The sequence below is a fragment of the Molothrus ater genome, chromosome 4, assembly GCF_012460135.2.
Source record: "Molothrus ater isolate BHLD 08-10-18 breed brown headed cowbird chromosome 4, BPBGC_Mater_1.1, whole genome shotgun sequence".
Classification (NCBI taxonomy): Eukaryota; Metazoa; Chordata; class Aves; order Passeriformes; family Icteridae; genus Molothrus; species Molothrus ater.
The window spans coordinates 5,725,113-5,748,393 of record NC_050481.2 but is presented as its reverse complement, the minus strand read 5'-3'; the positions used below and the strand labels follow the sequence as shown (position 1 = coordinate 5,748,393).

The window sequence follows — 23,281 nt, the reverse complement described above, 5'->3', positions numbered from 1 at the left end:
AGCGGGAGTGTGGAAATGATCAAGGCTTTCATAACTAATTGGGTGGGTTTTGTTTTGTAGGTCGTTTTCAAACCTCTGCTGAGTTACACGGGGATTCAGTCGCAGGATGCGATGCCCCTGTGCTACAGGATGTACTTTGGAGAGTACCTCTCTTTCTCAGGAACTCTGGACTGCCTCAGAGCAGATATTGTTGATTCAGACACAGCAAAGGAGAGGAAAAGCAAGCGAGCCCGAAGGTATGATGAGAGATTTAAAAACATGTGTATTGGCTAAAGAATAGAAATTAGGCTTTTCATGTGGTGACAGATTTCCAAAGCACTTTCATAGGATAAGGAGCAGCCCTTTATTCTTCTTTCATTCTGTCTTCCTGTTAAAATATTTTTTTGAAATCCTCCTACAGAATGATTAGGAAATTGTAACTATTTCAATCTTAGCTGCTTTTGAAAATTGGAGATTGGGGAAGGGGAGAGCTGGTGGAAATAATAGTGGGGGGGGAGTTTGAGTGACTCTGAAATGGTGTTTGATAATTAATCCTGTAAATAATAATGATGCGAATTCTTGTGAAAATGCTCAATCTTCCCCCAGACCAATTTTGGTCAAAGCTCTAGGATGTAATGGAATGACTGCATGCCAAACTAGGTTTCATAGAACTAGATGATTTCTATGTTAGTAGCACACAGTATGAAACTGTAAAAGTTCATTTTATCATATTTAGAACTGTGGTAAAAAGGTGATATCCTAAGCGAAATAAAAGGCTGGGTTCAGTAAATTAGATGTAAGCTGTGTAAAAAGCATATTTGACTCTCACTCTCATAAAAAGCAGCACAGTAGTAACTTGTCCCTTTCCTTTCCTTAGGCAAGGAGCTGTCAATCTCCCTCCTCTGGAATTCAAGCCAGCTTTGATGTTGGAGACTTTCAGCATTAGCGCCGTGGTGATGGAGAAATCCATGTGCACCCCTCAGAACTCCACCAACGCCCTTTCCTTCCACGACTTGAACAAGCGCTACTACAACACCTTCCACTGCAACTTCACCATCTCCTGCCAGTCCATCAGCCAGCACGTGGACATGGCCCTGGTGCGGCTCATCCACCAGTTCAGCACCATGATCGACGACATCAAGGCCACGCAGACGGACATCAAGCTCAGCAGGTACACGGCTGGCTCGGCCTCCCCGACGCCCACCTTCAAAACCCGCAAGCACCGCGACTTCCGCTCCTCGGATTTCAGCCGCAGCTCCCGGGGCAGCCTCAACGGGGGCACCCGGGTCAACAACACCAAGAACAAGAGGACGAACAACGACAACAACAAGAAGGAGGCTCGCAACAAGAATTCCCTGGGGAGGTCGGAGCGAAGGACGTCCAAAGTGTCCAGGAAAGGCTCCAAAGATGTGGTTGACCACGTGACCATCCACATGGATGACTCCGACTCCATTACCGTGTCGGAGCAGAGCGAGCCCTCCGCGGAGTGCTGGCAAAATATGTATAAGCTGCTGAACTTCTATTCACTCATTTCTGATCCCACTGGCATCTTAGAAAAGTCTTCTGAAACCTTTGGGCCAACAGGTAAAGTGGTTCATGAACCCAAATAACCGAGTGTGTGTGTTTTTGCTTAAATGGTGCTTTCACCTCACCTTGCTCATGAGAAGTTTTTTTGTCAGTCGGCCACCCCATCTAACTTGGATTAGAGGGGCAAGTGGTGAGGACAGAGGTGAGCTTTTGATTAGTTCACCAAGATGATGTACAAAAGGAAAGCTTAATTTTTCTCACTAATTGCATAGTGCGGATTGAGGTTGTTCCTCCTGAAGTGCTGTTTTGTGTTCAAGGGGGTATGGAAATGCTGTGTATTACCATTCTGTGAAAATATGCAAGCATGTACATAAGCCATCCTGAGGGAGTTCATTTCTGCCTTGAGAAGGACTGACAGTAAAAAAAACATCTGTGAACCTTGCTGTGAGAGAAGGAAAGGTGAAATAGTGATTTTGATCAAGTCCCACAAAGATTACAAGTGTTTGGGCCTTATTTTCACCTAAAACTTTGAAATCTGATGTGATTATTACTATTTCCAATCTATTTCAACACAGCAGAGTAAGTCTGAGAGGTGACTTAGCATCATTCTCTTTGTTGCTGAACTCAGGTTGCTGTGAATATGCAGGGAATGGCATAGTTGCTCTATTGCCATATTTTCCTTGGACTTCTTTTAACTAAAGAACAAAAAACTTCTGAGAGTGTCAGATGGGAACTCGTATTAAACAGATACCAGTGTTTCACACACAGAATATCACATCCAGAATTACAACATCTGCACCAAGTGTAAGCTTTCTTACATTGTTTTTAGCCTCCTGAATGTTGAAAAGGAAAACTTGTTCATCCAAAAAGATGAATTAGAAGAATCTTTGCCTGTTCAATGATCAAAAATAAACAGGCAAATTGGAAACTGTCAGGGCATTTTTCTGGTATAACAATAAAACCAGATCATTACAAATATTTATTAAGGTTCCTAAGAGCATATCTGTGAATAATAATGAAACCCCATTGCTCATTATTGTCTCCATGGTGTCTTGGGTTCGGTTCAGTTGCAGTGATATTGGGGTGGAGTGACCGAGGCACAGATAATTTTCCTGAAGAGCTTTCTTGACACGAAAGATCTGTGATGCTCAGTTTGAAATGTAAATATGAGTGGGATATGCCAAGGATTTATTGCAAAGGGAGCCTTAAGGAGCTGCTGGTGTCTGTGCAGGTGTGCGCAGCCCCACGGAGCCGGCCTGCAGGGTGGTGTTTGAGAACGAGCAGGACAACGGGCGCAAGCGCAGCCTGGTGACCTCGGAGCCGCAGCACGTCACCCTCATCGTCTTCGGGATAGGGATGGTGAACAGAACCCACCTGGAGGCCGACATTGGCGGCCTCACCATGGAATCTGAGCTGAAGAGGATCCACGGCAGCTTCACCCTGAAAGAGAAAATGAAAGGTGGGATCTGCTAAAAGCGTTCTCTAAATAATGCGCTGGCAGCTTTACACATGCGTGTGCAGTATGTGTGTGTGTGTAATATAATAATATTCAACAAGTGCTTTTAAAAAATTATTATTAGGCTGCAGAAGGATTATAAAAGGATGCTGCAAGCTGTTCAGAAAGTGCCATGGAGGAAATTATCTTAGAAGACAGTCACTCATTTTCAAAAGCTTTCCTCTTGTCACATTTTATATTTGACGTCACTTACTGTGACTGCTAAAGCTGTAATTTTTCAGTTATTTTCCTGCTGCAGTATTTTTAAAAGCAGTAAGAACACCTGAAGTATTGTACTGACTGAAATGCTGTTAAATGCATTTTTTTTTTCCCTGAAGATGTGCTACACCAAAAGATGACTGAGACATGTGCCACTGCTCACATAGGAGGTGTCAATATCGTCCTGCTGGAGGGAATTACCCCAAATATCCAGTAAGTACAAAGTCTAGATTTTAAAATTGTTTCAATTCATAAAAGTGTTAGGAGTTGTATTGTTTCTCTTGTGCTTCTAATTGCTTTTTGCAACTTGTAGGTTGAAACCATATGAAATTTGTAGGGAGTAGTTAATCTTCTGATGGTAATTATTCCTGTTTAAGAGCTATCATGTATCTTTAATAGACATATTTTTCAACTCTCATGTTGCATCATTCTTTGTTCTCTCATGTTAGTTTAATTGTTCTAATATCCCTTCTCCAGCCTTTGTATAATTGACACAACGTGGCAGGGGAGGGGAGGCGAACCACTTCCTGTGCATGAACATCATGAATCACTTGCTCAGCATCCACATTGTTCTGGCTTTTTTATTTCTGCCAGGTTTACAGACTCAGAAAGGCCATGCATTATTTTAATTTGTTCCCAGCTGCATCTCTTTCTGTTTGAGTTGCAGAATGAGCTGAAGCACAATTCTTTGTAGCACAGATCACCCTCACACAATCTGGGTGTTAGCTGGGTAACCCTCAGTATGTGTACTGGTCTTAGATCAAGACTCTTGGAGAAAGGGGCTAAACAATGTCACTTGAGTTTCTCTCTCTCCTTTTAATTCCTGGGTAGTTTGCAGGATGCTACATAGAAATTAAAACTCAGAGTTTTATAATTTCCTCAGCTAAATTGCTTCCAGGAAGTTTGTTTCAGAGGGCTAAATAAAAGTTCCAATCTGATAGTCATGAACGTATTGGGAGGGTACAAAAGGAAAGGGGGGAAATAACAATAAATCTTAAAAACAACGAGATGAAAGAACAAACATGAGCAAAATCAAAACCTTCACCTTGGTAATTTTGAAAATAAGTGTCATATTGTGGGTTACAAATAATTAACTGACTACTTTTGCATGACTGTTTATTCTTTATTTGCTTTTTGTTTTTCTCGCTTTCTCTTCAATCTTCATCTGTAGACTGGAGGATTTTCCTACATCTCCTACAAGCACAGCCAAACAAGAGTTTCTGTATGTCATATTATTATGTTTAATAGTCTTGCAATTAACTCTGTGTTGTGTAGATAATGGCTGCTTTCCTACTCTCTGTGATTGTGGAGGCAGATGATGCTTGAATACATCTTGGTTCATCATTTAGTATTACCTAGATAAGCTTTTTTAATGAAGCCTGCCAAAAATCTGCCTAAAACAAGTCCTTGTCAATGTTAGCAATACAGTTTGATGGACTGCTATTGCACTGCACTCACTACTGTAATGTTGGAATGGTTTTAGTGGCCCTTAAGTTCTTTAGATCTGCTCCTGTACTTATTTAAATGAGCTGAAGTAGTGTTGACAAATGTTAGGGAACACAGAGGTGAGATTTGCTTTGGAACTGCTGTGCTTGGAGTGATAGTTGTGGTGTCATCATGAACAGGGCTGTTCCTTTTTGTCTTCATTTCCCTGTGTGCTGGTTTAACTCCCAGGCATGTTGAAGATCTGTGTCTGTTTATGCAGTGTTGTGGTAATGCAGGGTTAACTTTAAGATGTCCTTATAGCTCTGGAAGGAGAGGTGATGGACTGAAAACTACAAGTGATGTAGGGAAAATACTGGGATTTGTGTTCATTTTTGTCTGGTAGCAACCTTAAACCAGTGCATCACTGAGTTGTTGAATTGGCTGCTATATGATGTGGTCAACAAAGGTATAAATGATGAAAAGGATTGGATAAATCCATGTTGGATAGGTCTGGTGATGAGTCATGAACATGATACAGCCTCTTAGAAGTAAATTCCTTATGGCTGGAATTAGGGGAAGGATCCCTTCCCTTAGGCACAGCTGACTCAGTGCAGTAGTTCCTGTGTGTTAGGGGCCTCCTGCTGACTTTTTCTCCCCCCACATTCTTGTTACAGCATTGCAAAAATCTGTTGAGTACTGGCCTTGAAGTCAGTTCTGCAGTGGGACAAAGGCTTTTTGTCTCTAATCTGTCTGGAGAGTGATCATTTATAGTATTGATATGAGAATATAGAATTCTTTCTGGAAGCATTACTGGTATACAAGTTAAATAATGATTAATGATTTTAATGAGATAGAACCAGGTGTGTTACAGGCTTGTCACTGTAGGTAAGCAAACTGCAGATCTTCAATAATAAATGGGTAGCCAGAGAGTTGTTCCACGTTCTTGTCATGGAAGTAGGTTTTTTGTAGGCAAGCAGCAATGAAAGTAATTTGTTGCATGAAGTATGGAGAAAAAGCACAGTTAATTTTGCTGAGGTTTTTTTTTCCTGCAACAGCCATACTGGTGTAATATATTTTTAATTAAGGAAATGTTTAAAATGGTTTGAATGCAGTAGCGTTTTGTGTTTATAGATGGAGATGGAAGTGTGTTCTTGATTGGCTTCACAACAGTTGAGTCAGAATGGTAGCAGGAAGAGAGGGAAACGAGCAAATATCAAGAAAAATAATGTTTTTCTTCTAAAGTGGTGGATTAAAGCAATTCTGGCTTTTTCTTAAGTAATGTTTATTTGTATAATGTTTTTCTGAAAATTGTTGTGAATTGTTTCTTCCTTCATCACATATTTTGAAATCGTTTTTACTTGACAGTCTGCTCGAAAATATTAATTCTGAACTGCTTTAGGCTCTCTTGCATTTCTTGCATAGCTGTGAAAATCTGAGTGTTCCTTAAACTTGAGGCAATTAATTTGCTGTTGATAGGCCAGTGGTTGCCTTACAGTGCTGTGTATTTCTTGATTATAAGCAGAAGGGTGATGTGTTTTTTTTGTTTTGGTTTGTATTTCCACATCTGGGTTGCTTTGGGCTTGCTGATATTTTAGCATAAGAATAAGAAGAAACATTACTTAGAGAGTGGAGTTCACAGAGTAATGAATCTTTCACCAGGAGACCAAACTGTCTTTAAACAATTTAAATATCATACAAAAAGTGTTTTAGCTATACCCCTGGAGATGGAGTATTTGAGAAACTTGCATTGAATATTTTTATGTATTTTATATTGTCTATTTTACATAGTCTGTAGTTTATTTTATTCAATTTTATAGTCTATTTTTCAGCCATTTTAGCTGATGTATTGCATCTTGACAACTATATGTCTTTCCCTTTGAGGCTGTACTTCTGTGTTGGCTGCATAATATACTTCCATTGGGTAACCCTCCAGGAATTGACCATAGAAACATTCATGTGTTACCCCAATATATTTTTAATAGGAGTTTAGTGAATTCTACTCTGCCAAAATTCTGTTATGACATCAAAAACTGTCAGCTTAGTGCAGTTATCTTTTTATCTTGGGTAACCATTGTGAACTATATCCTCCTCAATATTAAAATCAAGTTTAGATAACGTTTTTTGGAATAATATATTTGAATTAAACATCAATATAATGCACAAATTTATGAATCACATGCTGTGTATTTACTGTTAAGTATTTCCTCCAATGACCTATTTGGATGCAAAACTCAAATCTGAGTTTTTACTAAAAGGACTATTTAAGATTATTCCTGAACAGGAGTTGAAATGGAAGGCTTTTTTTTTTTTTATTTCTGTGTGTGCAAATTTGTTTTGTCTATGTGCAGCCTGGTGTGAATGCACTGAAATGACCTTCGTTTAAGCAGGGATAGGAGTTTTGAATAGATATTTTTTGGCATGCGTGACATGTAGTTCTCTTAAGTGCAGTGTAGTTGTTTGTGGCATGTGGTGCATCTGTGTGTCAAGGGAAAGAAAAAGGGATGTGGGTGTAGTTGACAAAAAGTGTTAGCTGAATTTTGCACTAATACTGAAAAGCTCGCTTTAACCCACAACTGGAAGGGCGTGCAAATGACTGCTGTTCCCTTCTGCTGCCAGAACTGTGGTGAAGTGCAGCATTGCCAAGTCCCAGGCCCTGTACAGCGCCCAGAGGGGGCTGAAAACCAACAACGCGGCCGTGGTGAAGGTGGGCGCCATCAGCATCAACATCCCGCAGCACCCGGCCACGCTGCACAGCATGATGGTGCGCAGCTCCCACCAGCTCTCCAAGCAGATCTCCGACCTCATCCGCCAGCCCTCCACCGCGTGAGTGCTCCCACACCCCTCCCCTTGCCAGGCTTTGTCACCTCAGGTGCCCGGGCAGGCTAACAGCAAGGCTTTCCTGCTTTTTGTCTGGCTCCACAGGCCCCAGCCAGCCAAAGAGGATGTGGCTACTCCTCTGCCCTCTGAGAAGACTCCAACGAGCATCAATCAAACGCCAGTTGAAACAAATGAGTTCCCACAGCTGCCAGAAGGCTTGGAGAAGAAGCCCATAGTGCTGAAGTTCAGTGCCATGATAGATGGGATTGCTATCGGAGCAGCGCTCCTGCCCTCCCTCAAGGCGGAATACAAGATGGGAAGAATGAGGAGTCATGGAATGACAGGTGACAGTTTGGCCTTCCTATAAGCATCCACGAGCACTTGGTGTTTGTTGAGTTCTAGCTAGAGCTTTGAATCTGTTGTCATCAGCTTTTTTTTTTTAACATGGGCTTCAGCCAGGTGGGCCCGCATAGAGAATTTTGACTGTGGTTGTTACACAGTTCCCAGAGGCAGAATGCAAGAGCACATGAGAACATCTACACATTCATCTATAGTATCCTCCCAGGAAGCTTCCCTTTAACTGCCAAAATCAGGTTATGATCCTTGATTACTTGAATTTTAATTTGTAATGCTAGTTTAGAATAGTCTTGTAAGGCTTCAGTATTCACAAGGTGGTTTGTATGACTTCCCCCTTAGTCTTATTACTGTGGAATCTTTGTCTTCTTTAAAAATGAAGACAACCCAGAATCATGTGGATAGGTACTTATAGTTCTTTGGCTGTGTGAACTCCAGTAACATTTTAACAGTTTAAATTTTTTTCTATTGGTCCAAAGCTGTTCTTAAATTTCAGGATAAATAAGAGATTCTTTTGCCAGTTCATACCTTTTCTTTCCCCCTCCTTCATTTTACAGGCGCCCAAACCAGATTTAATTTTGAGCTTCCAAACCACAGACTGCGCTTCACTTCAAAAGTTTCTGCCACTGACATGTCAACCATTCCTCCTTCGGCCAGTCTCAACCTGCCTCCTGTCACCATGTCAGGGAAATATGTCATGGAAGAGCATGACACTTACTCTGACCAGATCTGGAGCATCGATGAGCTCCCTGCCAAGCAGGGCTACTACCTGCAGGGCAACTACCTGCGCTGTGTGGCTGAGGTAGGGCTTGAAGGCATCTTTGATAACTTATTTCCCTTCTGTTACGGTTCTCTCTGTGCATCTTCACGTTTTTTAAACGATCTGGCTCCTCCAGAACTCTCAGGTGTACAGGTTGAATCCAAATAGTGAAAAACTAGAAGATTTTTTTTGTTGTTTTATAGCTGATTTTTTTTTTTTGTGATTAGACAGCTCCATAAGTGGGATAATGACATGACATAGAACCTTAATGATATAAAATGTTCTGCTCGACACAGAATGTTCTATTCATAAGTTCTACTTGTGTGCCAATTTCTGTAGTTATTTTTTTCAGAGAAAAAAGGGATGCTGCTTAAAAGAAACACTTGCTGGGGAAAAGCAGGGCATTCCCACTAACTAATTTTTTTTAGTCAGAAAAATAGCCTGGCATGTTTGTAATTCAGAATTCTGATGTTGGCAGCTAAAAAAAAACCCTAAAAATCCACTCTTTTTAAAACTAATATTTGTTCTCAAATGTTCTAATGCTACAGGTTGGCTCCTTTGAACATAATCTCACGACTGACCTTTTAAACCATTTAGTATTTGTGCAGAAAGTGTTCATGAAAGAAGTAAATGAGGTCATACAGAAGGTTTCAGGTAAGTGGAACCTTAAAAGCCGCTTTAAATAAGATCCTCAAACTTTGCTTGATGTAGCGCTCAGTCAGGATCAGCTCATTAATTTCACAGACACCCTCATTTCACCTCTAGCACTGCAAGCAGCAGCAGGAAGCAGAACTGGACTTGGAAATGATAACAGAGGCTCTGAAAATTATTCTAGGTCTATCATAAGCAGGACTTATATTGGGAAGCAGGATTGTTTGGTATTCTGGACATCGGCCTCTGTGTGTCTCTATGGTGTGACCTTGGCTGGGTTACTTTCTGTAGTCACTTTGTTTGACTTGAACTTTTTTTTGAGTTAACCTAAAAGGCTAATTTTTAGTTCAGTAAGATTCATCAATTGATGGAAACATCATGAGCAAAGAATAAAAAGTGGTAACTAAGTAAAAAGAGTGTCTGTGTGTACATCTGCCTCCTTTCATGTCCCTCTGTGTGTGTACATATATTCAGGTATATACATGCAATAAAAGAAGGGTGCAGGTCCACATGACGTGCCCTTGAGGCAGTGAGAAAATGGAAAATGCCAAATTCCCTGAAGGCTAACAAGAAACACCCTGATACTTGTTCCAGCCAAAATATATTAGTATTGGGTTGTAAGAAGGTGCTTGGGGAAAGAATCAGTCTTCTGACAGCTGTCATTATTCTATCAGAACTTTTTTTTTTTGTGGAGGAGCATACAGTGCTGAACCAGGAAACCTGTATTAGCTTTTACAGCATTTCATAGACCCAGCCTTTCAATCTGCCCTGTATTTTTATGTGAGGAATTTATTACCAGTGCTGGTTCTCTGCTTTTCCAGACTGTAGATTTGTATTGCAAGTAGCAGCCTGATGGTTTTTGAAATGTGACTGTTGCCTTCCATATTGGAGTAATTCAGCAGGGATGTGGTCAGGTCAGCAATCTGTGGCTCTGGATGCTCAGTGAAGAACAATGGGGACAGAAATTGGCTTGGTCCCTCTGGCTTGGAGCCAAGTAATTTTTTAAATGGCTTGAAAATACCAATTAGTGTCATGTGCTGCAGTATTTTTTCTAATCACTGTTTGTGTTGCACTAAAGTATTGTTTGCTTATTATCCTTATATAAAAACTGTGTATGTACCAATTACTGAAGGTGAAGTTGCACAGATTGAGAGCTAGTTAATGAACAGAGCAGTCCATAATAATTGCATCTGGAAATTGAAGGCAGTGTTGATCAAAAGAAAATTATCCAAATACAAAATGGAGTGATAAAAATTTATTGTTGTTTGGGGGCTTTTTTGAATCCATGATTCAACTGCTTGTCCTTACCACCAAATAACTGTAATTAGATCAGTTGGCATATTTGAAGGGAATTAATGGCTTAGCCTTTTCAGCAGCAAGCCCTTCCTATAAAGTAAGTTGGAATGTAGATAAATATCAAGGAGAATTAAAACCAGGATTGCTTCTTCAAGGGTACATAACTTGGAATGAAATGTGCCAGGATGAGGAAGTAAACCCAAAACTAAAATAATTGCAGAATACTCTTTCCTCCTCTCGTGGGAAAATGCTGATATAATTTCAAGTCCTCATTTTCATGGGATTTGCATAGTATTTGGTCGAGTGTTCAACTTGTGTTGTCAGATAACTAGGAGATACACTGGTGCAGGGGACAAAAAGCATCTTTTTTGAAAAGCAGGTGTTACTCCTTTCAGACTTTAAAACTTCTTATGGAAAATTTCCCAGGAGGGAGGAGCTTGCCTCTGTTCCTTCATTCTTAGTGGAGAGATATTAATTGTATATCAGAAGATGAATCTGCACTGATGTCTCCAGTCCTCACTTGTTTTTATAAATCTTTAACTGGTGATTATTTAAAATGAGACTTGATTCATGGTCACCTTTTTATATGTATTGGTTTTAAAATGTTTTCTTTGATAAAACTGTGACTGTGCATTTTTAATGTGTACAGGAGGGGAGCAGCCAATACCTCTTTGGAATGAACATGATGGCACAACAGATGGAGATAAACCAAAAATTCTTCTTTACTCTTTGAGCCTGCAGTTTAAGGTAGTCTTATGATGACAAACCAGTGGTTGGGTTCTGTTTTCCTTTCTCATCATGTCTCTGAACCAGATGCTCCTAACTTTGTACTTTCCTTATCCATTAGGGAATTCAGGTGACAGCAACAACTCCCTCGATGCGTGCTGTGAGGTTTGAAACGGGCTTGATAGAACTCGAGCTCTCCAACAGACTGCAAACCAAAGCAATGCCTGGAAGCAGCAGCTACCTCAAACTGTTTGGAAAATGCCAGGTGGATTTGAATCTGGCACTGGGACAGATTGTTAAACATCAGGTTAGCGCTCAAAATCTTTGCACGTAATGTTCCTAATAATGTGTGATTAAAAAATTACATCATCAGGCCAAGAGGTTGTTGCACAGTGCTGGTTTTTATCTGTTTTTTTCCCCATATTATTAATATCTTAGAACTTCTTGGCCCTTTAGAACAGTAATAGCCTTTCTGCTGAGTTAAACTCAAAACTTTTGTTGATATAAATATAATTTTTTACAACATTTGAATGAAATAATAAGATCAGAAAATATCCAAACTTTGCTAGACCTACATTTTGACCTAGTTTGTCTGTCTTGGTTTGACAGTGGTATCTCTTGTACTCTTAAACCTGCTGTTACCTGGAATCACTTGTTCTACGATATGAAAGTGTTTTGTGATGCCTAGAAACAAACAGACAAATAGAAATCTTAGGACCTATAAATGAACTGTCACAATAGAGACTCTGGATCTATAAATAGCTACATTAGTTAACAATTTATGATAAGTAAAGAAAATAATGCTGTGATCAGACCTTAATTCAAGAATACTGAAGATCCTCCAAGAGGTTTTGGCTAGAGGAGAAGAACAGGAAAGGACAAGAGTTGTTTTAATTTTATATTCTGTCAAATGCAGTAATTTGGGGTTTTCTTCTTCCCCCTCCCCATCCCTGAACTCCTCCCTGCTGCAAACCCCTCCCTCCTCCCATTTTTTTGCAATGTTTTAAGGTTTATGAAGAAGCTGGCTCAGACTTCCATCAAGTTGCTTATTTCAAGACAAGAATTGGATTAAGAAATGCTCTCAGAGAAGAAATCAGTGGCTCATCAGACAGGGAAGCTGTGCTCATTACTCTGAACAGACCCATTGTTTTTGCCCAGCCCGTGGCCTTTGACAGAGGTACTGTAGAGACAATTGCTACAAGTTTGTGTTCATACTGAGGAAGAGGTTTTTTTCTCAAAAGGTTGATTATTCAAGGTTCAGTATGTTTCATGCTAAGTAGCTGAGAAATTTGGGAGGTACCCTCCATGCCAACAGATTGATAAATCTATCATCAAACATCAAAAATTCCACATGTTGAGGTGATTAGTTTTCAGATGGTTTGGAGGAAGTTGCTGTTGTAAATCCTCCCAGATGAAGAATGCTGAGAAGAGCAGGACTTTGTGTATTTTATTTGTATTAACTTTGATGGTAAATGATCAAGTTTGTCCGTCTTGTCCTTTGAAGCATGACCCTGATTGCTGCACCCTGAACCTGTGTGTGTCCATTGTTCTACATCCTCTGACTTCAAGTAATGGAAGAGCTGTAAAAAGGGATTACAAAAAGAATTTATTTAGTGAATGTACCTTATTTTTTTAAGGTGCTGATTTCAATTAAGCATTTTTGGTTTCCTTATTAAGCTGTGCTGTTCTGGCTGAACTACAAGGCAGCGTACGATAACTGGAATGAACAGAGAATGGCTTTGCATAAAGATATTCACATGGCCACAAAAGAAGTGGTGGATATGCTGCCTGGAATCCAGCAAACCTCTGCACAGGCTTTTGGCACCCTGTTCCTTCAGCTGACTGTCAATGATTTAGGAATTTGCCTGCCCATCACAAACACACCCCAGGTAAGCAAAAGCGTGACTATTGGAAGTCTGTTAAAACAGCAATTTGTGTGTGGTGTACATATACAAGAGCCAGGTGATAAAAGCTTCAAAAAAGATCTAGTTTATAAAAGGAAATATAAATTAAAATGAAACATAATTATAGATGTGCATATTCAGAGCTAGAAATTTATCGATCTGTGCACTTCGGATTGTACATAATGGTACACATCAAAATAAACACCAAAAAAAAAATCACATAAAAGTTCAAGGTAATTTTTGTCATTGTTCAGTCAAGTTAGGTGTCATCTTTCTTGGAGAAAAGAGTTGATCTTTGGCTTGTCTTCTCTGGTCATGGGGCCATATGGATTATAGCCCTTGATCAAACATAGATTTCTGTTCCTTTTCCAGATGAGCTTGACTCCCACTGCTTAAATAAATTTATAATGTAGGTGTTGCATTTAGGAGACAGCAATGCAAGGCATTGTATGGGCAGAGGTGATGCTTTTGCAACTCTCTGCAGAGAAGGAAAAATACAAGGAGATGTGAGCAGGGGTCAGTTAATAGGGAAGGATAAATGGCATTTAGTAAATGTAATCACTTTGGCATTGCACTGACCAGTAAGTTGTCCCTGTGATTTTATTTTCCAGTCTAACCACTCTGCAGATCTCGACACTGGCTCTGCTTTAGTCCTGACTATTGAAAGCACGCTCATCACTGCCTGCTCCTCAGAGTCTTTAGTTAGCAAAGGTCATTTTAAAAACTTCTGCATCCGCTTTGCTGATGGCTTTGAGACAAGTTGGGATGACTGGAAACCAGAAATAAGAGGAGATCTAGTCATGAATGCATGTAAGTGATTTCATACTGCACAAGAGTATTTTTCCATTTCCACTTTTGCCCTTCCCATTGACTTGAAAAACAGCTGAGCCTTCCCAATAAACCTGAAGAAAATAATTTGGCCTTTTGAAAGCAAAATAATATGGATCCAAAAGGTTATATTCCTTTGTTGTTGTTTTCCTTTATTAATATAAACTTTACTGCTTTATATATCATTGTAACAATTTCATCTTTGCCTAAGAGATATTTTAAGAGTTGGATGCATTGCTTTTATACAATTACATAAGATCCCAGTAAAATTTTAATAGTCTAATATAGAATATTTCTATAGAATGTGAAAATTCCAAAATTTTTATGGGTTTTTAAGTTGATTCAATACATATGTATATTATATATAATACATATTTAGAATTTTGTAGATTACCAAGTAAGTTCACTTTATTAAATAAGAAAAGTCTTTCAATGGGAAATAAAACTAGAACCCTTGTCATTCTTTAATTATGGCAGACAAGAGACTGAGGGTGGGATTGGAAAGGCTGCTCTGAAGCAGCTTTTGCTGGCTGCCTAATCAGTGACTTGCTTTGTATGCTTCATCTAGGTGTTGTGCCAGATGGTACCTATGAAGTGTGTTCCAGGACAACAGGCCAAGCTGCAGCAGGTAATGTGCTTGTTTTAATAAATAAAGTCCTTCATAAGAAAAGCCTTCATAGAATATGAGATTTAAGTCCTTTAACTGTGTTTTAGTTAATTGATTGGAGAAGAGTCAGCAATAGTTGCCATAACAGTCAGCATTGCTTCCTGCTGGGAAGGGATTGCTCAATCTTCCTCACCCTGAGCTGCCATCCCTGTCTTTCCTCTCCCAGAAAAGGTTTCTCTTTTTCCCAAATTCCCCCTCAGCCCAGTCTTAAGTAGTCTGGACCTTCTCCAGAGCATTCAGAAATAGCTGTCACTCTCTCTATTAGTCACAGTTCCATCTAGAAAGAAAACCGGTGTCTTGTGTTGTCGTGCTTAGAGCAAGGTCTGTATTTTGATGCTGAAAAGTGGCACTCAAAAAAATCCTGGGCAGCCAGGATACTCACTAGGCACAGAAACACACATAACATCTTCCAGCATCATTGTTCCAAACTTGAATAAAAATAGGTCAGCATTTGTACATGCAGAAAGACATGCTTTGTGTTTCTTGCTGTTAGAAATTCTGTTTTGGAATAGTGTACTTGCCAGCATTTGTATGAGCTGAAGCTGGAGATGCTCTTTACTTTCTCTGAAGGGAATGTATTTTCATTAGGTCTGCCTGGGTCATATCACTTGTTTAAGAAACACTGAAGTATTTTCATTAAGCATTTCAGTTGTGGGAATGTGTTTTCCTCAGAAAGGACAGAAGAGATAGTTCTTTGTAACTGAAAAACACTGTCTTGGCTAGTGGGTAGGTAATTCGCTATGGGGGGTTTTTTAAAAGAGGAAAAACTGTTTAAACTGATTTATTTCTTTTAACACAGAAAGTAGTAGTGCTGGAACCTGGACGCTGAATGTGTTGTGGAAGATGTGTGGTATTGATGTCCACATGGATCCAAACATTGGGAAAAGACTGAATGCTTTGGGCAACACCCTCACAACATTGACAGGAGAGGAAGATATTGATGACATTGCTGACCTCAACTCTGTGAACATAGCTGACCTTTCAGACGAGGATGAAGTTGACACCATGTCTCCCACTATCCATGCAGTAAGTGAATCCACCAAAATAAGTTCTTCTAATTGGAAAAAGTCTTCTGTCAAATGGAAAGGTCTTAATCTTGAGTCCAGCATGCGAGTCTTGATGGCTCATGCAAGTCTTGTTGCAAATTGGAAACTTCTGTGTGTGGGTTTTCTAACTCCATCTTTCAAAGGCAACAAGTTGCAGATCATATTTCTACTGGTGTTATGTGGAAATAACGATCTGGATTTGAAAACATGGAGGGGACACAGTGCCTAACCTCAGATACCTGAACTGTAAAAGCTGTGGCTTTCTTCTAGGTTTTCTTCACAGGAGAGTAAGTTACTAACACGAAAAAAAATTTATAAAAACCTACTTCTAGTCTGCTATTGACCTTGCTTTTTGGTTTTCTACAAACCCATTTTAACAGCTGTTCTTTCATGTCTCTAGCCTGCTGACTGAGGAAACATTATCCCAGCACACTAATGCTCCTGTTTGTTGTTCAGAAATCAGGTGGAGGTTCCTTGGGTGGAGAGGCGCGCAAGCTCACATTTGGGCAGCGGATTGTAAATCACCTGCTGGGTTTGAGCCCCCCAAGGCACCGATACTCTGTTCCTGTAGAATATCTCTGGGGCTCCGCCAAGCAGGATCTGCTCCAGCCTAGCAGAGCACATATGAAAGCAGGCAGATCCTGCTCATGGGGACATGTATGTAGTAGTTACAGTGTGTCTAACTGAATGATGGGCTTTGGATCACTGGAAAAAATCCAATCAGCTGCCTGTTCACGTGAATTGATTATTTTGCATGCACTAGTCCAAATTTGAAGGTGTGAAATTCACTCTGCCTGTTGTTCACAATGTTCTGATGGCCAGTTTTTCATGAGGACATTAATGAAATGTTTGTTTGGAACAGGAGATCGTTGATCACCGGCGGCAGGGAGCTTCCAGTATCCAACCTGGAGAACAGCGAGGAAGGAAATTTACCAAGCGTTTGGTTGATATTAGAGAGCTCAATGAGCAAGCAAAAGTCATTGATGACCTAAAGTAAGTGTGGTTTGCTTCATGTTTGTATCATACATCTCATGTTAGGGCTAAGTGCATATTGTTGCTTTATTTGAAATAAAAGGATTCCAAAAGCAAAGGCCTATATATGCAAGTCCTCTCTCAAATCTCTTGTGTTGTTCCATAAGTGTCAGATTAGTTTGTATTTTCCTGACTCTGCATTTTAATGACTGATTTATAATCCTTTTCCTATTGATTCAAAACTTCCATCTTGATTTATTATCATGCTTGATTACTTTAGCAAAATATATTACTTTGAAACTGTAATAAGCTTAGGAAGCAGAAGAAAATTATTTAAATTGACTTTTTTTGGCGTCTTGTACATAATGTTTTCAAAATGAAACTTGACAACTTCCTTAGACTGTGCTTGAGAAAACCCTTAAGAAAAAATTATTTCAGATTTCACGAATTTCATCTGACCTTCTGTGTGTTTTATGAATAGTATTTTCAAACTTTGTTGGGCTTGTTTGGGCTTTTTTCCCCCTTTTCCCCAAGACAGACTTACTGTAAATGGATCTATCTGTGATGGGAGTACAGAAGTTAGTAGTTACGTGTTCAGTAATGCAAAGGGACACGTGTTTAACTGTTTGTACTTAAAATGGGATTGCTGTCGCCATTCAGTGGGAAATTTTTTTCTGAAATTAGGAATTTAGGTTAAATGTTTATTTTTGTACTTCTGTGGCTATATTTGACACTGGTCATAAGTATTGAGACAAAAGAGAAAATGGGATAATTCCTAGGGAAAGCCTTCTTACAACACAGATTTTTGAAGTTGTGGAAATAATATCTGTAAGGTAACTCCACCATGCTTTACCTCCAGGAAATTAGGTGCAAGTGAAGGGACCATAAACCAAGAAATTCAGCGCTATCAGCAGCTGGAGTCAGTGGCTGTGAACGACATTCGCAGGGACGTCCGCAAAAAGCTCCGGAGATCCAGCATGAGGGTGAGCAGGATGAGGCTCCTTTGGGAATATTGTAGCACCTGTGTCCCAAAAACCCTTTGGCTTTGCTGGCACTCCCATGTGCAGGAGCATTTTAGTTTGCCAGAGTTTTCCTCTGTGTTCTCAGTTGTTGCATTTCCATATTGTTTCTGGTTTAGGCTGCCTCCTTGAAAGACAAGTGGGGTCTGAGCTACAAACCCAGCTACAGCCGATCAAAGAGCATTTCAGCATCAGGGAGGCCTCCTCTGAAGAGAATGGACAGAACAAGGTGAGCTTCTGGGAATTTGGGATTTGTGATAGCCACAGCAGCACACGGGACAGGGGAAAAGTTGGACTTTGGCCTCAAGAGTCATTTTACCACAGGCAGCAGCTGTTCGTGGTGGAACTGGCTAGAAAGAGGTCATTTTGCAAGGCAGCAATATTTTGCATGTTCTAAAAAGCATTTTTTCTCATTTTTCTGAAATCTCTGAGAAGAGATTTGACTTCTACACCAACTTGGGGTTTTCTACAGAATCCTGTTTTCAAAATGTATATATAAGGAAAAATGGCATACTGTAATAATCTTGTTTTCTACACCTGATTTGCAATCATCTGCCTTTTAAAAGGGCTGTTGTAATGAGAAGAAGAAAGGGAAATGTTTTTTTCTGTGTGAACAATTGTCCCATGTGGCAAATAGCTTATTTTTCTGTAATTTCTGCATGTTGGCTTCAGGATTGAAAACTTGCACAGAGACATTAGCAGAGACAGAGTGCTAGCCAAGTCATGTGCAGCTTCCTTCTCTTTTATTCTCCCCCTCCTTCCTTTTCACATACCTAAGTGCTTTGATTTTATATATTCTTCCCTAAAAGAAAGCTAAGTATGTCCTTGTATTTGTGTAGTGAAATGTTTGCATGACCCTAAAATCATGTGGTACGACTCAAGAAGCTGTTTTGGTTTTGTTTTGCTTGCAGCTCTCGACTGGGAGACAGTGAAGACCTCCCAGATATCCGTGTGGATGCTGCATCTCCTGGGCCAAGAGTAACCTTCAACATACAAGATTCTGTAAGAATTACTTTATATGCCATATAATTGTATTTCCTCTGCCATTTGGTCACCAGTTCATGAGATAATTATGTCCAGGCAAACCTGAATTGTCTGCTTTGCCTCAAATTACAGATGTATTTTTGAAAGATAGACTTAATTTGTTAGAAGACACATGGGTTTTGGTATCTTGGCACAGAAATTGACTCATGAGAGAAAAATATTTTAAAATGGCTTGATTTGTTTCTTAGGCTCACACAGTAGTAATTTTGTTGGAATTTTTGTCAGAGGTGTGCAAAAAATCACCTAGGTTTTTTGGTGTTTGAATATATTTAGAGTTTTGGAAATGGGTATTAGTTTGCTGTAGCTGTACAGGTATATCCTTCTCAGTGTTTGAAATGGATTGTTGGATTGGTTTGGGGTTGTTTTTTTTTTTTTTTGTATGTTTTCTCACATTTAAAATGTTTATTTTGCATGGTTGAGATGATTGTAATTATTTTAATTTCTATATTTTTTTCATTTCTATTAAGTTGAATCAAACAGCTTTTGGGATTGCACAACAATCCAGCTGTCCAGGGGAAGGGTATTTTCAGGTATTTCTGAGCAGAAACAAGTATTCTTTGCCAGAGAACTAATTTATCTCATAGGGAGCTGCTTTTCAATATTTCATCTCTTTTGCGCTCAGCTAAACAGAATGTATATCGAGCTTGAAAATATTTAAATACATAAAATAAGTAGAGGAACATGATTTGTTGTTGATGCACCCTTATGTGGACTTAAAACTTCTTCTGAAATGAATTGCTGACTTTCTGCTTCAAGACTGAGCAAGGCTGATGTAAAGTGACCCAAGTCTAGCCTTGAAATGTGCTTTAGAGGCTGATTTTAGTGTGTGCCTTCACATGTCACATTGTGTTCCAATGTGATGGCAATCAACACTAGTACAAAATCATTACCAGGTGGGAGGACTACTTCTCACACTCTCATTTCTGTTTAAATTCTTATATTTAGTGTGGAATAAGACATTTTCAAATAATAGCAAGTAGGAAATGTTCCAAAACTTAATATCCTGAGAACACGTGGAGTTTAAATGCTTTCAAAACCATGTTTCGGGAAAGTAGTCTTTTTCTTGAAAAAATAATTAGTCAAGCAAACCCAAAACTTATAACAAATCAGGAAAGGCAAAACTAAACAAGCAAGCAAAAAAACAAAACTGAAGAGACAGTAATGTACTTTTTTTTCCTTCCTACTTTCCTTAATGCTCCCAGGAAATAAATGCCTATTTCTGAGAGAATGGTGGAAATGACACCTGGGAATGTGCTTTGCACATTTCAATATGTTCACATTTAAAATCTACCCTGCCTATTGTTGTGATGTAAAAGCCCAGTTAGCTTAGGTTTTGCTGGCATACCAAAAAACTATTAATCACTTAGAGGTACCAAATGTTGAATATTTTTTTTTTAAATGTGTTTTGCTGACATCATGCCAGTTGTTCATCAGAGCTGTAATTTGAATATGCAGACAACAACTGCGTAGCTTATCAGTGATACTGCATAGGAAGTGCTGGTGTTTAACACTTGTAGATGCTTTTCACAGGCATTTTAAGAATTTAATGCTGGAAAATGGCTTGTGGCATGATTGCTGTGAGAAGCAGGAGGCTCCTTTAGGCCATTCAGTTCCATGCTCAGGCTGGGGTGCCCAGGGTGGTGCTGTACATTCTGTCTAGTGCCCTGCGTGCCCTCACTAACGCTTCCTGCAAGTCATGGGCACTTGGGCTGCCTTCTGTCCTTTGCTTTCTAAATAGTTCTTAAATTTAAATGCCATGTTTCCTTTCCTTCTAAATTGGTAAGAGCATGATGAATCTTTGTCTACCAGGCTGAGCTCAATCACTAGGCAATGGCAAAGGTCTTCCCACCAAGCTTTCATTCCCTTCTTTTTCATAATCCTCCTGCAATTCCTTTACCTGCTCTCTCTGTGTTATGAGGAACTCAGAAGTGAGAGTTTCTCATAGCAGGCCTGCTTCTTTATTTCCAGATCTATCTACTGCATTCTCTGTGGAAATCCAATCTGTGGAAATTTACTATCTTTTTGTCTTTTCACAATCAGTTTCCAGAGGAGACAGAAATGGACCTTTTGTCCGTAACTATTGATGGTCCCTCCCATTACTCATCTGCTAGTGAAGGCTCATGCTCGGTATTTGCTTCACCCAAAACTCCAGCTGTCTTCTCACCCGGCATTCCCTTCCAGCCTGAAGAAGGACGCCGGGATGACAGCTTGTCCTCCAGCAGCGAGGACTCGGAGAAGGACGATGACCATGAAAGGGAGAGGACCTATTTCTATAGGAAACCACCGTAAGTAACGGTCCTGAGGAACAGCACAGAAATGAAGAGGATAACTGAATGTGCTTTCAGTGCTCTCAAACTGGAAATACTGAGTTTAAAGCTACGAATTCTGTTGCTGATGAAGTAGTGAATAGACTCAAGTGTGTGTGTGGAAGGCAGGTGAGGTTGTGTTCAGTAGAGGTGACTGTGTGGGAAGGAGTGATCCTGACTGGAAAAAGGAGGTAACTGTTACAAATTTCAACTCTTGGAACAGAATAAAAAACTTGGCAAGTGAGGCTCTTGACCACAGAACAGGGTGTAGTTCCACGAACTGAATGTGAAAATGTGGCTACTTGCAAACATGAAATGGATTGTGTGTGTGTATTTTTGTTCCCTTTTTGATTGAACGTTTTAAGAAAAGCTTAGTTTTTTGTGCTACTATTGCTGCATATCAGATAAGGCCTTTCCCCAAAATGTTTTCATAAGATCCTACAGTGTGGACCTAGTTTGGGAATGCCTTGTAGCCCCTGCTGAGGTGAATGTCCTGCTGACACCTGCCCCCCACCTATGCCTGTGCAGGAGCGCCTCTCGCAAGAAAGCCACGGGCTTTGCTGCTGTGCACCAGCTGTTCACCGAGCGCTGGCCAACAACACCCACCAACAGGAGTGTCACTGGCACCACCACGGAGAGAAACATTGACTTTGAGCTCGACATCAGGGTTGAAATTGATTGTGGCAAGTGTGTGCTGCATCCCACGATGCTCCAGCAAGAGCACGATGACATCAGTTTGCGAAGGTAAGAAATGTGTGCGTTAGTTTATTACCAGCAATCAATTATCACTGCTTAATAACAGCACCATAAGTTCTTCTGGCCCAGTGTGGCACAGGAAATTAATAACATGAGGATATTTATTTCAGGAGCTATGATCGGAGTTCCAGGAGTTTGGATCAAGAGTCTCCTTCAAAAAAGAAGAAATTTCAGACTAATTATGCATCTACTACTCACTTACTTGCTGGCAAGAAAGTGCCATCATCTCTACAGACAAAATCCAGTGATGTGGAAACAACAGTGTTTTATATTCCTGGGGTGGATGTAAAGGTAAAATGAAGGGATAACTCAGCAGGGAGGAAGTGACAATGTTTTCTTTCCAATACAGTCCAACTGTACATTTCCTTGGTTTTTTAATCATTGTTTCTATATCCTAGCATGAATGGGTCTCAACAAAAACGTCCTTGTGTTTTGTGATTTGAAATCCTAATGGAGTAAGAACAGGGAAAAATCTGTCACTGCTGAACAAAAACTTGATGTCATTCTGTTGAGGCAATGCCATGAATGAAATGCACCTCACTTGATACAGCTTGGCTTTTCTAGTCTTGCGATGTGGAAGGACCATGTCCAGTATTCCATGCTGTACTCAGGGATAACAGTTGTACCTCAGGTCCTGCCTGTTGCTTCTAGTCAAATTCAGGAGTGACTAAACATTCTCTACAACTTTGGTTATGTTCTGTGCTCTCAGTAGTAGTCTACTGTGCACATGGAGGAGGTGTGAACTCCTGGGTTCAGAGGTATTTGGTTTTTTTTTTAATGCCAGTTTCTGTATGCCTGTGTTCAGTAGTGGAACAGTTCCAGCACACATTAAGACATAGGTGTGCATAGGTGGCACAGGATGCATGTGATGTAACTGAGAGAGAAATAAGCTTTAGTGGTCTTAAATAATGAATTTCCTCTGTTTCTGTGTTTTGTTGAATTTTTTAATAGCTTATTAATTTATCTATTTTTTTCACGAAGTTTTCAGTTCTTTTTGTGTATAGGATGTGAATTGGAATGTAATGTATATTACAATGATATTTCTGTAAAGAATGAGAAGAAATAAGTTTTGGAGGGAAGGAGTGGCACCAAATGGCTGTACAGCAATTGAATTATTCATGTGAAGTAACTTGATCTTGCTTTGCTTTCCAGCTGCACTACAACTCCAAGACTCTAAAGACTGAATCTCCAAACACTTCTCGAGGATCCTCTTTGCCACGCACCCTTTCCAAAGAGTCCAAGCTGTATGGTATGAAAGATACTGCCACATCTCCTCCTCTCTCTAGCACTATCCACAGCAAGACTAACACTTTACTTCCTCCCCAACCCCCACCCATCCCATCAGGTACTTATAGACAAACTTTCTGAACCTTTCATGGCTATATTTTCCCTTGGTGTAATCTACTGCCTTTAGATCTGGCTGCACCTTACCTGGAGCACTGTGTTTATCCAGGCTTGACTTTAGCTGCAGAAACCTGACCCCAGAAGCA

The 23,281-nt window shown here is 39.9% G+C and overlaps 1 protein-coding gene across 1 annotated transcript in view; it reads left to right on the top strand.

Annotated features, from left to right (window-relative positions):
- Positions 1–23,281, top strand: part of BLTP1 (bridge-like lipid transfer protein family member 1) — an 87,769-nt gene that overhangs the window by 54,461 nt on the left and 10,027 nt on the right. Inside the window, 25 exon segments of the mRNA XM_036381680.2 lie at positions 61–236; positions 857–1,563; positions 2,738–2,965; positions 3,340–3,433; positions 4,392–4,442; positions 7,262–7,468; positions 7,568–7,806; positions 8,374–8,618; positions 9,125–9,230; positions 11,173–11,270; positions 11,371–11,556; positions 12,258–12,426; positions 12,927–13,138; positions 13,765–13,963; positions 14,550–14,609; positions 15,448–15,674; positions 16,557–16,687; positions 17,526–17,649; positions 17,805–17,914; positions 18,597–18,687; positions 19,197–19,259; positions 20,770–21,014; positions 21,564–21,779; positions 21,902–22,082; positions 22,944–23,136. Coding sequence (XP_036237573.1) covers positions 61–236; positions 857–1,563; positions 2,738–2,965; positions 3,340–3,433; positions 4,392–4,442; positions 7,262–7,468; positions 7,568–7,806; positions 8,374–8,618; positions 9,125–9,230; positions 11,173–11,270; positions 11,371–11,556; positions 12,258–12,426; positions 12,927–13,138; positions 13,765–13,963; positions 14,550–14,609; positions 15,448–15,674; positions 16,557–16,687; positions 17,526–17,649; positions 17,805–17,914; positions 18,597–18,687; positions 19,197–19,259; positions 20,770–21,014; positions 21,564–21,779; positions 21,902–22,082; positions 22,944–23,136 — 4,558 coding nt within the window.